Raw genomic sequence first — 16,723 nt, 5'->3', positions numbered from 1 at the left:
AACGGTGCACCAAAAGGGCATAGCCTAGGCTACTACAGAGTCGACAATACGAAAATACTCAGCATAAAACACACAACAACGTCGACCGCACAAGTACAGTCATCCATATGGATCACATCCACAGCTGCAACACCATGTAAAGTTACTGATCGGCGCATGCACGTTTTTGGGTCATTTTAGAATCAGTAGGCTAGGGGGGATTTTTTTTGTTTTAGCTTCTGTTAATTTTTTTGGACAATGCGCATTTGTTTTTCCATATTTACATTGCATTGTATGTTTTCTTATTGTGCAAATAAACCTTTCTCAAAGCGTTCCCATTTGTTAGTTAACATTTCTTAGTGCAAGCTATTTTTCAGAACATTTTTAACAAATTATGCTTTTAAAAAGTGATGAGGACAAAATCAGCCATTTTAAAAAGTGGTGGGGACATGTCCCCAGCGTCCCCAGTGTAAATGACACCTATGGTCTGGCCATAAGTTTACAGTGTTGCTAGAAGTGTGTTACGTATTACAGTAAATTGCAAACTGAGTGTAAAGCAGTGAGTTGTGTTTACAGTTTTGCAAAAAGTGACAAACTGAGTGTAAAGCAGAGAACGTGCATTCAGTTTGGCACACTTGGTAAATGCATTGGCTACAAGTGTTACAGTTTTTTCTGAATGCTTAAACACTAACAGTGATTCTTGAAGCACTATCTCTGAAACCATTAACACTTGTAGCCAATGCATTTACCAAGTGTGCCAAACTGAATGCATATTCTCTGCTTTACACTCAGTTTGTCATTTTATAACACTTTTTTTGCAAAACTGTAAACACAACTCACTGCTTTACACTCAGTTTGCAATTTACAGTAATACAATAACACACTTCTAGCAACACTGTGAACTTATGGCCAGACCCACAAAGAAGGCGATATTTAGCCTATTTTTTTCTGTTCTTTTTTTTCTAGCACAAATGTTTTTGTTGTTACTGTAGAACATTTTGAGAAAAAAAACAAAAACTTTTTCCCCTTATTTGTATTGATAGTGTGCTATGTTTGGAATACACATCCATACTTTACACATTTGGATACCTGTGTGTATGTGTGTTTACTACATGTATGACAAAACTTTATTGCAAACTGCTATGCCCTGCACACAGAAAAAGCAAAAGCCACAAGTGTTTTTCATTTATACTATCAGTGTGTAGTTGGTGCTTTGTGTGCTTATTCAACTGATGTTTGTGTGTACTGTATTGACGCAAAGAGTCAATACAGAGAGTTTGAAGAGTTTTGCAAGAATTGTTTGCTTTTGCAAGAGATGTATAATGTTTTGCTGGTTTGGTGTAAGGTTTTGTGGTTAGTGTATAGGGTTTTGCAAAAATAGCCTATAGTTTCAAAGATAGTGCCTAAGCAATCAGAAAAAACTGGAATGGTTTTAGAGATAGTGCTTCAAGAATCACTGTTAGTGTTTAAGCATTCAGAAAAAACTGTAATTTGGACATACAGGGAGAATCTACAGCGACTTGGTGCAGCTTGAAGTCATCAATATTCAACTTTTAGGTGAAAGCTGCAGTAGGTAGGTTTAATAAGTTGATATTTCATTTGAATTCAGCAGAATAATCCTTGTGTTGAGTGAACATGATATGATATGAGTATGATAATATGTCAGAATCCCATCACCGAATTGCTCTGCTAGTTGCTTTCAAAGTAAATTTTCTGGCTCAAACTGACCTATATCAGCTTTAAATTTCCACTCTCTTGTCAGGAAATACCTTGCATCATATTACAGTATAATCTGTTTAAAGAGATAATTTTTTTGGCATTTTCGCCTTTATTTGATAGTTCAAAGTAGAGACAGAGAGGAAGAGAGAGGGGAATGACATGCGACAAAGATCACATGGTACGCCCCCTCGACCACTCAGCCACCAGGACGCCCCACAGTATAATCTGTTTAGAGCCTTATTTACAGCTATAGTTTCACTCCATAATTAATGTTATGATTCCACTGAGTGTTTTGACAGGATCTTTGTTCTTCTGCACACAAACACTTCATCATTCTTGAAAAATTTGACGCTTTAATTTTGAAGGCAAAATCACTGAACTTCCAGTTCAGCCGGCTTGATGGGGACTGCCCACTAGTGAATCCTGTATGGAAATGCATTCAGCAGAATGACATAATAGATCCAGAGATACATTCAGATGATCTGAAGTTCCAGCTGTTCACAGTCCCCAGGCGTTTCGTAATCTGCATGATGTCATCTATTGACGGGCAGAAAGGGGAAAAAGTGCTAAGTAGAACTGAGTGAAACCTCAGAATGAGTTAGAAAAGTCAGTAACAGAGACTCAGCAGGCTGTCTGTCGGGCTTTTGTTATGGAACAGCGCCATCTAGTGGGAAAATCAATTAGATTTATTTATTTATTTATCGTTATCATTTGACAGTTTTCTGATCCATCCAGTCCAATAACTGTTCCTTGTGAGTCAGTAGTACATTTTTACTTTCTACAAAAATATCCATCTGTTCCTGTAAAAGCCCAAATCCTAGTAATTGACCAAACCATAATAATTCACCATAATGTAATAAAATCAAATGTTATAAAACCCATAATGTAATAAAAATCCAATAACGTGATACAATCTTGAACCTGTTATATAATAGCTTTTTTTGTCCATGAAGTAATAACTTCTTATGTTATTATTATTAGTTTATGGCATTACAGGCCTGACAACAATATGTTTGGTAAATAATGTAATAACATAAACCAGGAGGAAAGGAGGAAGTAGAGGAGGAAAGGACGAGGTAGAGGAGGAGAGGAGGACGTATTGAAGGAAAGGAGGTAGAGGAGGTGGTAGAGGAGAAAGTAGAAGAGGAAAGGAGGTAGTGGAGGAGAGTAGGAGGGAGAGAAGGAGAAGGAAAAGGAGAGGAGGAGGTAGTGGAGGAAAGTAGGAGGGAGAGAAGGAGAGGAGGAGTTAGTTTGCATGCTCCTCATGTTTCAGTGAATATTGTAGAAACAGTGCAGAAAGCTTTCAGCCTGAAACACTTGTTCTCCTGCTGCTGCTTTTGGCAATAAATGCATTAAGATTCATTTTTGAGTGCGTCCTCTGATTTATTCTTTGAATGTGTGATATATGTAGAAGTAATAGTAGCAGTAGTTGTGGTAATAGTAGTAGTAGGCTAGTAGTAGTAGTAGTAGTAGTAGTAGTGTCACAAGGTGGAACTAAGAACAGGTTTTTTGGTGTGTTCACTGGTGTGATTTTGGGTTTTACTGTTGAGAATATGACTCTTTTAAATTCCACTTGTGTTTTTAATGATTATCCTGTTCTATACGGGATTCTGGTGATACGCGCAGACTAAAAATCTAAAACAATTTCTCAGCTGCTTAAAAGATAAATAAACTGACTATAAAATCCTGAACTGCCTCTGTCTGTGTACTTGTGAACCAGAGATACAAAGAACCTTAGTGCATATATATTCCTTTGGTGACAGTAGTAGCAGTAGGCTAGTTGTGGTAGTAGTAGTAGTAGCAGTAGCCTAGTGGCCTATCAGTGTAACAAGAGTGGTTTTACCTGTGTTTATTGGATATGAAGTTCGCCAAAATACTACTTCCTTGAACAACAGATTGTGTCATCATTAGTTTATCCATACCTCTTCTAGATATTTGTGATTGTGATGTTGCTGATATTCTCTGATTTTTTTTCCATAATTGCAATCTGCACTGGCATAAATAATGCATGGTGATCAAATAGGCTATAGTGCATGTGCTGTTATCTAGGCTACTACAGAATGCTAAATAAGTTCTACAGGAGCAACATTCACCTACTCTAGCTTTCAGGGTGAGTATGTGAGTCAGTCACTGGGTTAACAAAGCGTTGTTTTAAGTAACACCAACCTATACACACTTCTACCTTCACCCACTCAGGTTCTGTTTATGTGGGCTCTACCACAGAACATGCAGACTCTACACAGAAAGGACCAGGGTGGAGATTTGAACTGAAGACCTGCTGTGAGGCCACAGTGCTCACCACTGAGCCACCCTGCTGTCTACAGTGAGATTTTCATGTGATCAAATTTCTCCGCCTCCATGCGTCACATCATTTTGTGCTGAGGCTGCTCTTTACAGTAATTCACTGTAGATGATGAGGTTAATGTGCTCCATCTAGTGGACACATGGCAGAACTACAACAACTGATCTGTGATTTGCCAGAGCTGTGGCAACAGGTTCGACTGGTTTGATGTCATACTGATGTTTCCAGACATTGATACTGAAGTTATGAGGATGTGACAGCAGCCTCAGATCAACAGACAGACTGACGAAGGACAATAAGCAGCGTCTTCTCTCTCAATGTTTCCTCTACAGATGAAGGTGGAAAGTGTCTTTGACTTGATCTGGTTATGAGTTCACCAGGTAAGTTATGAGTTCACCAGGTAAGGATCCTACCAGGGAACATTATAAATGTTTGATGAATAGGCTGGCTCATATCACATTGTGTTGTATAACAGTATAGCAGACTTGCCTGAGATGATGGTGATAGGGTTTTTCAAAATGTCTATTTGATGCTTGCAGATATAAATATTCATTAGAAGAAATTACAACGTTTCTGTCTGACTTTGAAGACAATGATATCAGAATGTTTTACATGTATTACTTTTAGTGGTTGCCAGGTAGAGTGCGCACCAGTTCTCATCTTGTAAAAAATGCAGGAAGTCCCAGAACTGGTCTGACAGCTTGGATCAGCTTGACTGAGGTGCATTTTATCCACTGTTAATACTTCAAGTGTGCAAAACACACCCATCTTACCAATCCTGAGATACACTTTGTTTCACTCAAACCCCTTTTGTAACATTCATCTCAATTGACCTAGAGGCTTAAAAGTCCTGTACCTGGTCAGTCTATGTGATGGAAAGGGCAGTTATTTTTTTAAATATTTTGTACACTTAATGTATACGTGACACGAGCACTTGAAATAATATATCCTGTAATAGAAACCTTGTTGTAATGCATCAACCTAGTGTGTTTGTGTAAAGATGTTCGCTCTACTATGAGTCTGTCTGAGGAAAGAGAGGAGGGGCTCCCTCCCTCTAAAACCACTCTGTCTGGGGAACATGACAGCCGGACCAAAGCTCAGAGGTAAGATGAGGATCTCTATCTGTCCATGACTGTTCTCCATCTCAGAGCTCAGCAGTGAAATCATTAACCCATCATTATTCAGAGTAAAAGCTCTACCTCTGTTTATGTTGAAGCCCAGTCCAGCAGGAGAGACCAGACTCCCCTGTACCCAGCTGTGTGTCCATGAAGAGTGACTGGTCTATGGTTCGTCCTGTTAAGTTCAAAGATGGACAGCACTTTACTGAGCAAAGGTAAGAATTGAAAACAGATGAGTTTGTTGTTATTATTTGATTCTACTGAACAGAGGAAAGAAGTCATGATACTCTGTTGATTTAGTTTCTTCTCTCAAAACATTACATAAAATAATCAGAGCAGCATTTACAGTGGAGTTCACATTGTGTTTCTACTAGGATCCATCATGACAGAACATAGTCACCTTTAACCACCTGTGTGTGTGTGTGTGTGTGTCTGTGTGTGTATGTGTGACATTATATTGGTAAGTGATCAACTGAAGGAGTTACTGAGTACTAATAATATTCTTTCATTGTACCAGTCTGGCTTCAGGAAACAATACAGTACCATCACGGCATCCTTAAAGGTTGTTAACAATATAATTGAGTCACTGGATCACAAAAAAACCTGTGCCGCTCTTTTTATCAATCTTTCAAAGGCCTTCGATACAGTTGACCACTTTATCCTGAAGCAACGGCTGCTCAATATTGGGTTGTCTGAGCAGGCTGTTGGCTGGTTTGAAAATTACCTCTCTGAAAGGACACGTGTCAAATTTGATGGCACTTCCTCCAGTGTACTACATGCTGCGTCAGGGGTCCCCCAAGGTTCTGTTTTGGGTCCACTTTTGTTTACTATCTATATTAACAACCTGGGTCAAAATGTTCATAATGCAGTTTCATTTTTATGCCGACGATATTGTCATTTACTGCTGTGGTGCCACCCTTGTTCAATCACTTGAGTATTTGCAGTCTGCTATTGGTATTGTAGAGTCACGGTTGTTTGATCTGAAACTTGTGTTGAATGCTGCAAAAACTAAATTGATGTTGTTTTCTAATGCCAGGAAGACATTAGCTTCTCTTCCTAACATTGTAACCTTGCAGGGCAGTCAGATTGAATTAGTGTCACAATACAAGTATCTAGGTATTTTAAGTGATGATCGTTTAACTTTTAAACTTCACATTGAAAACTTAGTAAAGAAACTGAAGCTTAAGCTAGGTTTTTATTTTAGAAACAAATCCTGCTTTTCCTATGTTGCCAGATAAAAATTGGTTGAGGCTACGTTCCTTCCCTTGCTTGACTATGGTGATCTGTTGTACATGCACGCTTCTGCCCAATGCTTGCATTGGCTGGATTCTGTGTACCACAGCGCTCTGAGGTTTGTCACAGGCTGCAAAGCTCTCACTCACCATTGCACCCTATATGCCAGAGTTCAGTGGCCTTTATTGGCCTTGCGCAGACTCACTCATTGGTACATATTTATTTATAAGTCATATTTATAAGTTATTTATTGGTCTGCTCCCCTCTTACCTTTGTGGGTATCTCACTCAAAACTAGTAATTATTGTTTGCGCTCAAATGACACCCTCTTACTGTCCGTCCCTAAGGTTCGCACTGAATTTGGCAAACGGGCCTTTATGTTCTCCGCCCCTGCAGCCTGGAACCGCTTGCAGACAGATTTGCAGCTAGATGAGCTGATCCCAATTAGGGCATTCAAAAATGTAGGGAAGGGTTTGGAATTTGTAATTGCTTCCTTAGCTAGACCCGTTTCCTCCTGTCTGTCTTTTAGGCATATGATTCTGTGAGTTGCTACTGTATGTTTTGTTTTATGTGCTTTCAATGTTTGCTTGTATGTTGTTTGAAACTCTGTATTTCTGCTATCTTGGCCAAGGCTCCCTCGAAAAAGAGATCTTGTAATCTCAATGGGACTCACCTGGTTAAATAAAGGTTTAATTAAAAAAAATAATAAATATGACCTAATACATCATGTTTTCTCCAGGGTCCACCAGGAGGGGTCAGAGGTTCCCAGTGGTCAGTCTGTCCAGGAGCTTCAAATAGACCTGAACTCCATATTTATGGTGTGCAAATGTACAACAACACACTTTACTTTACATTTTACTTCAGCTACAAATGAAATACAAAACAACCACTCTCAACCACTGGTTGTAACAGTCTTCAAGCTGCACTCTTGCACCAGTGGGCTTTCAGTCTATGCCAGATGGATCTGATGTTGTTATTCACAAATTTAGTAAGAAAGATTAATTCAAATATTATTCTGTCCCAGTTGCTTGAGAAGAACATCATCACATTTGTGAAGAACGAGCTGAAGACATTCCATAGAGTTCTGAGTCCAGATTACCCAGAATGCTTAGAGAGGCAGAGGGAGGATGAGGAGGATGTGGACGGTGAGGAGGAAGAGCAGAGGAGGAGCAGCAGAGAGGCTTTTCTGCAGATCACACTGCTCTTCCTGAGGAGAATGAAGCAGGAGGAGCTGGCTGACTCTCTGCAGAGCAGTAAGAGGCTTTTAACAGGTTTAACATGATGGAGAGGGGAAATGGTGGGAAAATGGGAGATGTTTACATCTACAACTCTGCTGTAAATACAGGCATTTCTCAAAAAAGATCTATTCAATTCCAGATTGGAAGGTAAATGAGCACAATCCGCATGAATCATCAGCTAAAATTGTTGATTTGTTCATGTGGGTGTATAATGATGAACACAGTATTGTTTATTAAAAAAAAAAAATACCACCATAATTGACTTTCACATTTGGCTGCACACACAGTCGGGACCTGTTTGTCCACCAGTGATGAGCAGAATAGATGCCATGGGGTTGGGAAAAGTATGCATTCACTGAGAAATGTTTACACGTCTCATATTTACAGCAACATCCACTGATTGATGTAATTTGTTCATTCAGAAACTCTTGCTGCAGTGTGCCAACATAAACTCAAATCTAATCTGAAGGAGAAGTCTCAGTGTTTGTTTGAGGGGATTGCTAAAGCAGGAAACCCAACACTTCTGAATCAGACCTACACAGAGCTTTACATCACAGAGGGAGGGAGTGGAGAAGTCAATGATGAACATGAGGTCAGACAGATTGAAACAGCATCCAGGAAACCAGTGAGACCAGAAACACCAATCAAATGTGAAGACATCTTTAAACCCTTACCTGGAAGAGATGAACCAACCAGAACACTTATGACAAAGGGAGTGGCTGGCATTGGGAAAACAGTCTTAACACAGAAGTTCACTCTGGACTGGGCTGAAGACAAAGCCAACCAGGATATACAGTTCACATTTCCATTCACTTTCCGAGAGCTGAATCTGCTGAAAGAGAAAAAGTACAGCTTGGTGGAACTTCTTCATCACTTCTTTAATGAGACCAAAGAAGCAGGAATCTGCAGGTTTGACAAGTTCCAGGTTGTGTTCATCTTTGACGGTCTGGATGAATGTCGACTTCCTCTAGACTTCAAGAAGAATGAGATCCTGACTGATGTTACAGAGTCAACCTCAGTGGATGTGCTGCTGACAAACCTCATCAAGGGGAAACTGCTTCCCTCTGCTCGCCTCTGGATAACCACACGACCTGCAGCAGCCAATCAGATCCCTCCTGAGTGCGTTGACATGGTGACAGAGGTGAGAGGCTTCACTGACCCACAGAAGGAGGAGTACTTCAGGAAGAGATTCAGAGATGAGAAGCAGGCCAGCAGAATCATCTCCCACATCAAGACATCACGAAGCCTCCACATCATGTGCCACATCCCAGTCTTCTGCTGGATCACTGCTGCAGTTCTGGAGCATGTGTTGAGAACCAGAGAGAGAGAAGACCTGCCCAAGACCCTGACTGAGATGTACATCCACTTCCTGGTGGTTCAGTCCATACAGGGGAATGTCAAGTATCATGAGAGAGCTGGGAAGGATCCACTCTGGAATACAGAGAGCAGGAAGATGATTCTCTCTCTGGGAAAACTGGCTTTTGACCAGCTGGAGAAAGGCAACCTGATCTTCTATGAAGCCGACCTGACAGAGTGTGGCATTGACATCCGAGCAGCCTCAGTGTACTCAGGAGTGTTCACACAGATCTTTAAAGAGGAGCGTGGGCTGAACCAGGACAAAGTTTTCTGCTTTGTCCATCTGAGCATTCAGGAGTTTCTGGCTGCTGTTTATGTCTTTCTGTCATTCATCAACACTGGTGTCAATCTACTGAGAGAAAAACAGTTAACCTCTCCACGGTCCATTCTATTAAGACAGAAATCTAACATCAAACTCCTCCACCAGAGTGCTGTCGACAAGGCCTTACAGTGTTCAGATGGACACCTGGACTTGTTCCTCCGCTTCCTCCTGGGTCTTTCACTGCAGACCAATCAGACTCTCCTACGAGGCCTGCTGACACAGACAGGGTGTGGCTCACAGACCAATCAGAAAACAGTCCAGTACATCAAGCAGAAAATCAGGGAGAATCCGTCTCCAGAGAGAAGCATCAATCTGTTCCACTGTCTGAATGAGATGAATGACCGTTCTCTAGTGGAGGAGATCCAACAGTACCTGAGATCAGGAAGTCTCTCCACAGTCAAACTCTCCCCTGCTCAGTGGTCGGCTCTGGTCTTCATCTTACTGTCATCAGAAGAAGAGCTGGATGTGTTTGACCTGAAGAAATACTCTGCTTCAGAGGAGGCTCTTCTGAGGCTGCTGCCAGTGGTCAAAGTCTCCAATAAATCTCTGTAGGTGAATGCATAACTGGATATGTTCAATATATTAAATGTATACAGGCTGTATGAATATACATAAAAATAAATATTTTCAAACTTCTTGTTCATCACTAATCCCAGCTCTGGTCCTGAACCTGTAAAGTCCCTGCAAGTTTAACATCAGGATTTAAGAGCTATTTTATTTAAGTAATGTTCAGTTTAATTGGAAAGGAAATCTTAAAACATATTCAAAATCAGTATTCTTCTCATCCAGTTTTACATACACAGCCATAATAGCAGTGCCTAACAAAACACAGAAATCAATTATATTAAATAAAAGAGTAACATTTCATATCTGTACATCTCCATTGAGGCTGAGCTACTGTCAGCTGTCAGAGAGAAGCTGTGAAGCTCTGGCCTCAGTTCTCAGCTCCCAGTCCTCTAGTCTGAGAGAGCTGGACCTGAGTAACAACGACCTGCAGGATTCAGGAGTGAAGCTGCTCTCTGCTGGACTGGAGAGTCCACACTGTAGACTGGAGACTCTCAGGTAAGATCAGGCTATGATGCTTTTGTGTAACAATATGTTGTAACTATAACATTGTATGCTGTTTTTGATGTATCTTTTATGTAAAATAATTTTGCATGGTATAAACCCTGTATGATAAAAATGTATGTATGTTGTATTCCTCTTCTTTTCTACTACTGTATGTTCCTTTAATTGTATTAAAGGGCTGGGCAGGTTAGAGCATCATGTTTGATCTCTGAAATGCCCAATGTTATCTGTCCAAGTGTACTTGAGTAAGACACTGAACCCCTTCCTGCTCACTGACCAGAGTTGCTCTGGAAAGCTAGATATCTAAAATATAAAATAAAAAAATATTTTTTTTTTCAGGTTGAGTCAAAACAAGCTCACAGAGAAATGCTGTAAGGAGTTGTCATCAGGTCTCAGCTCCCAGTCCTCTAGTCTGAGAGAGCTGGACCTGAGTATCAATGACCTGCAGAATTCAGGAGTGAAGCTGATCTCTGCTGGACTGGAGAGTCCACACTGCAGACTGGAGACTCTCAGGTCAGTATTCCTGAACAGAGGTGGAACTGAAGGATTTTGGGTACTAGCCCACCAGGCTAGTGGGCTGACATTTCTACTAGCCTGGACAAATTATTACTAGCCCATTATAAATAATGTAATATTCAAGTTTATCAAGACAGATCATGCTTTAAAGTTACATACATGCATAAAAATCACAAGTTTGTGTTCTTATATCATATTTTATTAATGCTAGATCAGTATAAGTGATGTAATGTTCAAATTAACAAGGTAAACTACAAGGCACTTGGCAGAGCGCAACCATCCACCAATGCTGATCAATTCTCCAACTTGCAAAGTTGCAGCCTGAATTTGCAGATCTGCAACCATAACGGTTTATGTTTGGTTATCATTTGACTTCAGGGTTTGATTTACCCGGAGCTCTTGAAAACAGCACTTGAATGCAACGCTGTTTAGCAGCCGACTTGGAAGTCTTGGATGTTGGACTTTCCCACCAGCACATGAACGCAGCACAATAGTTATGGCTAAAAAATGTAAATCCTCTAATGTTGGAAATCCCAGATCCAAATCACCACCAAATTCGAATCAACTGATCCTTAGGTCAAGAACGATCTGTCCAACAAATTTCAGACAAATCCGTTGGTAACTTTATCTTGCTAACAAACAGACAAACAAGCAGGGATGAAAAGAAAACCTCCCCCAGCTTCATTAGAGGAGGAAACCGTGCTTTAAAATTATGTATACCTCAGGCGAGTATTATTTCCAGCTCTGGTCCTGAACCTGTAAAGTCCCTGCAAGTTTAACATTGGGATTTAAGAGCTATTTTATTTAAGTAATGTTCAGTTTAATTGGAAAGGAAATCTTAAATTATATTCAAAATCAGTATTCTTCTCATCCAGTTTTACATACACAGCCATAATAGCAGGCTAACAAAACACAGAAATCAATTATATTAAATAAAAGAGAGTAACTTTTCATATCTGTACATCTCCATTGAGGCTGAGCTACTGTCAGCTGTCAGAGAGAAGCTGTGAAGCTCTGGCTTCAGTTCTCAGCTCCCAGTCCTCTAGTCTGAGAGAGCTGGACCTAAGTAATAACGACCTGCAGGATTCAGGAGTGAAGTTGCTCTCTGCTGGACTGGAGAGTCCACACTGTAGACTGGAGACTCTCAGGTAAGATCAGGCTATGATGCTTTTGTGTAACAATATGTTGTAACTATAACATTGTATGCTGTTTTATGATGGATTTGTGTTTTTTGTTTTTGTAGTCATAATTTTTCTGCATTCGTCAAACAAGGCGAACAAGTAAAACATTTGTATCTGTTTTGTCAGGTTGAATCAAAACAAGCTCACAGAGAAATGCTGTAAGGAGTTGTCATCAGGTCTCAGCTCCCAGTCCTCTAGTCTGAGAGAGCTGGACCTGAGTAACAGCGACCTGCAGGATTCAGGAGTGAAGCTGCTCTCTGCTGCACTGGAGAGTCCACACTGTAGACTGGAGACTCTCAGGTCAGTATCCCTCAGCCTGTTCAACAGACGACCATTTACATCCTGCTTGACATACAGGTTACAATCAGCAGACAAACACCTGTGGAGGATTTTCTCTGTGCATGTAATTTTAAAACCAATTGTGTTACCAACATTTAGCACTTCCTAGGCTCTGTGAATTACTTTCCATGAGGACATTTCATTCTTTCATCTCCTTGCTGCCTCAGTTGTTGAAACCTAAAATACCAGAAAGGTCTTCTAATATTCTGTAACAAAGTGAGTGGAGAACTCTCAAACTGGAGCAAATGAAACCACAAAGCTGATCAGCCAACTGTTTGTATTTGAGGCAGTTACAGTTTTGCTAGAATTTGATGGCATCATCACAACTAATTTCACAGTAGGTTACTAATAAAATCTGACATGTGGCTTGATTTGTGTGTGTGTGTGTGTGTGTGTGTGTGTGTGTGTGTGTGTGTGCAGGCTGTCAGGCTGTCTGCTCACAGAGGAAGGCTGTGCTTCTCTGGCCTCAGCTCTGAGCTCCAACCCCTCCCATCTGAGAGAGCTGGACCTGAGCTACAATCATCCAGGACCCTCAGGAGTGAAGCTGCTCTCTGCTGGACTGGAGGATCCACACTGGAGACTGGACTCTCTCAGGTATGGAGAGGCAACGTCTGCTAGAAGGCTGAGAGCTCACACACATTTTCTCTGTCACACTGAGAAGCTGAGGAGTATTGATTCATGTTTAATGGTGGATATGAGTGATTTATGGAAAATCCTTCATAGGGAAGGTTATGTTTCTGTCATCAAATAGAATATTCTGCTCTGACGTTGTTTCCCCCACAGTGTGGACCATGGTGGAGTCCAGTGGTTGAAACCAGGTCTGAGGAAGTGTAAGTGTATTTAATTTGATTCAGGAAAACAAAGCAGCAAACATTCAACTGCTTACATGGAAAGCCCCTCTACACAGCAGTTTGTGACATCTATTCATTCAAGTCCTACTGTGAATGAAGATGATGGCTGATGTGTCATCATGAAACCGTTAATAAATCAAAGTGTTAATAAATCAACAAATAATAAACAGCTCTATTAGAATAAAAATAGTTTCTGTATTGTGTCTTATTCTCTCCATCAGATGCCTGTGAACTCACACTGGACCCAAACACAGCACACAGAAACCTCTTCCTGTCTGAAGATAACAGAAAGATGACAGCAGTGAGAGAGGAGCAGCCATATCCTGATCACCCAGAGAGATTTGACTTCTGGTATCAGCTGCTGTGTAGAAATGGTCTGACTGGTCGCTGTTACTGGGAGGTCGAGAGGGAAGGAGGGGTTCATATAGGAGTGACTTACAGAGGAATCACTAGGAGAGGATGGAGTGATGACTACAGGCTTGGATGGAATGAAAAGTCCTGGAGGCTGACCTGCTCTGATGATTTTTACTCTGCCTGTCACAATAAGACATTAGTATCCACAGGAATCTCCTCCTCTGGCTCTAACAGAGTAGCAGTGTATCTGGACTGGCCTGCTGGCTCTCTGTCCTTCTACAGAGTTTCCTCTGACACACTGATCCACATCCACACCTTCTACTCCACATTCACTGAACCACTCTATCCTGGGTTCTGGGTTGGGTCTGGTTCCTCAGCGTCTCTTGTCAGATAGAGGAGGGAGAGAGAAACACTCACACTGCTGACCAAAGACAGCTGCTGAGATGATAGTTCACTCTGTACAGGATCACACACACACACACTCACACACACACACACCTATGCCTTAAAATGATAATATTAATGTTTGTAAGCACATCACATGTACAAGAAACCAGATATTTTATTTGGAAAATGAAATGAATGAGATATTTAACCAGACAGAATCAAGTTATTGTTGTTCATCTGAGAGTCTGTTGTTGATGATTGACAGGTTAAAATACCTTTCCTCTGGACCTTTGTTTTATTTGGTATTTTATTAATGTCACACCAAGCTAAACATCTATCATGTTTCCAACAATTTCAGTTAAAATTAACATTGATCTTATTGGTTTCAAACAAGCAGTTTCAAACATTTTATTTTATACTTTTTATTGTCATTTATTTTTTACTTAACATGTGACTATAATTTTCCTAAAATCAACCAATATCTTGTCCACAGTAGTATAAATGAGATGAGTGTGTACAGTCATGCCTCCAATAGCCACACTTTCTCCTTCACCCCTAGGAGACCCTAGGAAATCGGTAGGCCCTAACAATCTCCCCCTTACTTCTTACGCCTGGCTGCAGATATTATAGCTGAACCGGTGTTGCATGTTTTTAATCTCTCTATACAAAACAATGTAATTCCTGATGTTTGGAAAACTGCCTATGCCTATGTTCTCCCATTATTGAAAGGCGGTGATCCCACTGTGTTGAATAACTACAGACCCATTTCCAAGCTTTCTATTTTACAATGGTTAAGGTCCTTGAAAGGCTGGTGAATGTGCTTGAACAACATTTTATCTCCTCACCAGTCTGGTTTTAGGAACCAGCACAGTACAGTAACTGCTGCCATGAAAGTTGTAAATGATATTGTGGAAGCCTTGGACGCCAAGAACTATTGTACTGCTCTTTTTATTGATTTGTCCAAGGCATTTGACACCGTTGACCATGGCATTTTATGCCAGAGATTATCAGCTTGGTTGGTTCTCAAATTATCTTTCCAACCGCAAGCAATGTGTGCAGTTTAGTGGTCTTTCTTCCAGCTTTCTTAATGCCACCAAAGGTGTGCCACAAGGTTCAGTTTTAGGACCCACCCTTTTCACTATTTATGTAAATGATGTGGGTCTAAATATAAATATTAATGCATCTGTACATCTCTATGCCGATGATACTATTGTATATTGTTGTGCAAGCACTGTTGCCCTGGCATTTGAACGTCTGCAGTCTGCATTTGACACTATTCAGTCCCACCTGTTCCACCTCAGACTGGTGTTAAATGCAGATAAAACCAAGGTCATGTTCTTTTCTAACAAAAAGATGGTGCCAGCTGTTCTTCCCTGTATCATGTCTGTACAAGGTACCCCTACTGAGACTGTGACCACCTATAAATATTTAGGCATCACAATTGATGAAAGCCTTTCTTTTAAATCTCATATTGATCATCTTTTAAGGAAACTGAAATTAAGATTGGGCTTCTATTTTAGGAACAAATCCTATTTCTCCTTTAATGCTAGGAAATGGCTTGTTGCTGCTACTTTCTTGCCTCTCCTGGACTATGGGGATGTTTTGTATATGAATGCCTCAGCTCACTCTCTTCATCTGTTGGCCGCTGTCTATCATGGAGCTGACCATTGTACTCTGCACCATTGCATTGCACCATTGTACTCTGTATTCTGGTCATCATTATCCATGTGTAGAGCTTTGCATTGGTATAACTTCATTTATAAATCCATTCTTGGACTGCTGCCCATTTATTTATCCACTTATATGTCACGTAAACAGTGCTGCTATAGCCTACGCGCCCAGGGCTTCATCACTCTCTCCATCCCCTCAGTCCGTACAGAACTTGGTAAAAAGGCCTTTTCCTACTCTGCCCCTTCAGCCTGGAACACGCTACAGCAGGAACTGAAGCTGTCCAGCTTGATTACCCTAGGGGATTTTAAACTACTTCTAAGAAATATGGAGAGAGCGTCTGTGGGGGTTTGCTCTTGTTCATAGTGCCTAAAATCTGGCTACCACTTTGGCACTTTTGCACTTATCACTTTTATGACTGTGTTCCATCTTGTCTCTGTATTGAATGTCCTGTCTGTCTGTAACTTTGTGTTGTACTGCTGCTGTTGCCTGACCACGTCTCTCTTGTGAATGAGACCCTGTGTCTCAATGAGATTACCTGTCTAAATAAAGGTTTAATAATAATAATAATAACATAAAAATATCGACATTTGACATTAAACAAATCTTATCCATACTGGTTATTTCACTATTATTTAATACTAAAACTTGTGTGTGCGTAAAAGCACGATGATTGAAATCTGTCATGTTTTAAATATCTTAGACTTTGTTGCTGTTTATCATCTTTTGGCATTTTGTGCTTTTGGTGAAGTGTGTGTCCATATTACATCATCAAGTGCGTCTCCATTTTCCCCCTGAATATATTGTTATATTTCATGAATAAATACAGACACTGATTTGGTTGTTGTTTCTACTCCAAACAACGTTTTGCAGCATGATGTATTTCCTTTGCACATCAGGTTGTTAGATTGCTGTGGATGCAGATCAGCTGTCAGGCTGCGGTCTGTTGGCTGAAGGCTTCAGAAGTCCAGATCTGAAACTGATCTGACAGCAGCTGAGACTGATCCAACCTCTGCATGGTCACCTTCTGAAAAATGGTTTTATATGTATTCCTTTTGGTTTCAATTACACATATTCATGATGGACTAACTTT

At 40.5% G+C, this 16,723-nt stretch overlaps 1 protein-coding gene across 6 annotated transcripts; it reads left to right on the top strand.

The window, feature by feature from the left end:
* The first annotated feature begins 4,248 nt into the window (after positions 1-4,248).
* LOC139656957 (NACHT, LRR and PYD domains-containing protein 3-like) lies at positions 4,249-16,455 on the top strand. Of its 6 annotated transcripts, XM_071534609.1 has the most exons (13): positions 4,286-4,380; positions 5,001-5,103; positions 5,217-5,333; positions 7,090-7,168; positions 7,375-7,603; positions 8,011-9,814; positions 10,155-10,328; positions 10,674-10,847; positions 11,825-11,998; positions 12,158-12,331; positions 12,791-12,964; positions 13,154-13,200; positions 13,443-16,455. In XM_071534609.1, the coding sequence occupies exons 1-13, from the start codon at positions 4,368-4,370 to the stop codon at positions 13,967-13,969; spliced, it is 3,789 nt and encodes a 1,262-aa protein (XP_071390710.1). In that variant the 5' UTR covers positions 4,286-4,367; the 3' UTR covers positions 13,970-16,455. The 6 variants fall into 6 exon arrangements, with proteins under 6 accessions (XP_071390712.1, XP_071390710.1, XP_071390714.1 ...); XM_071534611.1 differs by lacking the exon at positions 5,001-5,103 and having other exon boundaries at positions 4,249-4,380; XM_071534613.1 differs by lacking the exon at positions 12,158-12,331.
* The last annotated feature ends 268 nt before the right edge of the window (positions 16,456-16,723 follow it).

The sequence above is a fragment of the Centroberyx affinis genome, unplaced genomic scaffold (genome assembly GCF_046629955.1).
Source record: "Centroberyx affinis isolate AG114_WGS23_722 - 3 ecotype Tasmania unplaced genomic scaffold, CSIRO-AGI_Caff_v1 ptg002590l_1, whole genome shotgun sequence".
Lineage (NCBI taxonomy): Eukaryota > Metazoa > Chordata > Actinopteri > Beryciformes > Berycidae > Centroberyx > Centroberyx affinis.
Note: the sequence above shows the minus strand (reverse complement) of the source record. Positions and strands in the feature narration are given on the sequence as shown.

Bases quoted from the DNA above. Each gene is read 5' to 3' on its own strand.
- LOC139656957 (XM_071534609.1), top strand. The intron at 5,104-5,216 runs GTAAGATGAGGA...TTTATGTTGAAG, and splicing joins AGCCGGACCAAAGCTCAGAG to CCCAGTCCAGCAGGAGAGAC. The intron at 12,965-13,153 runs GTATGGAGAGGC...TTTCCCCCACAG, and splicing joins TGGAGACTGGACTCTCTCAG to TGTGGACCATGGTGGAGTCC.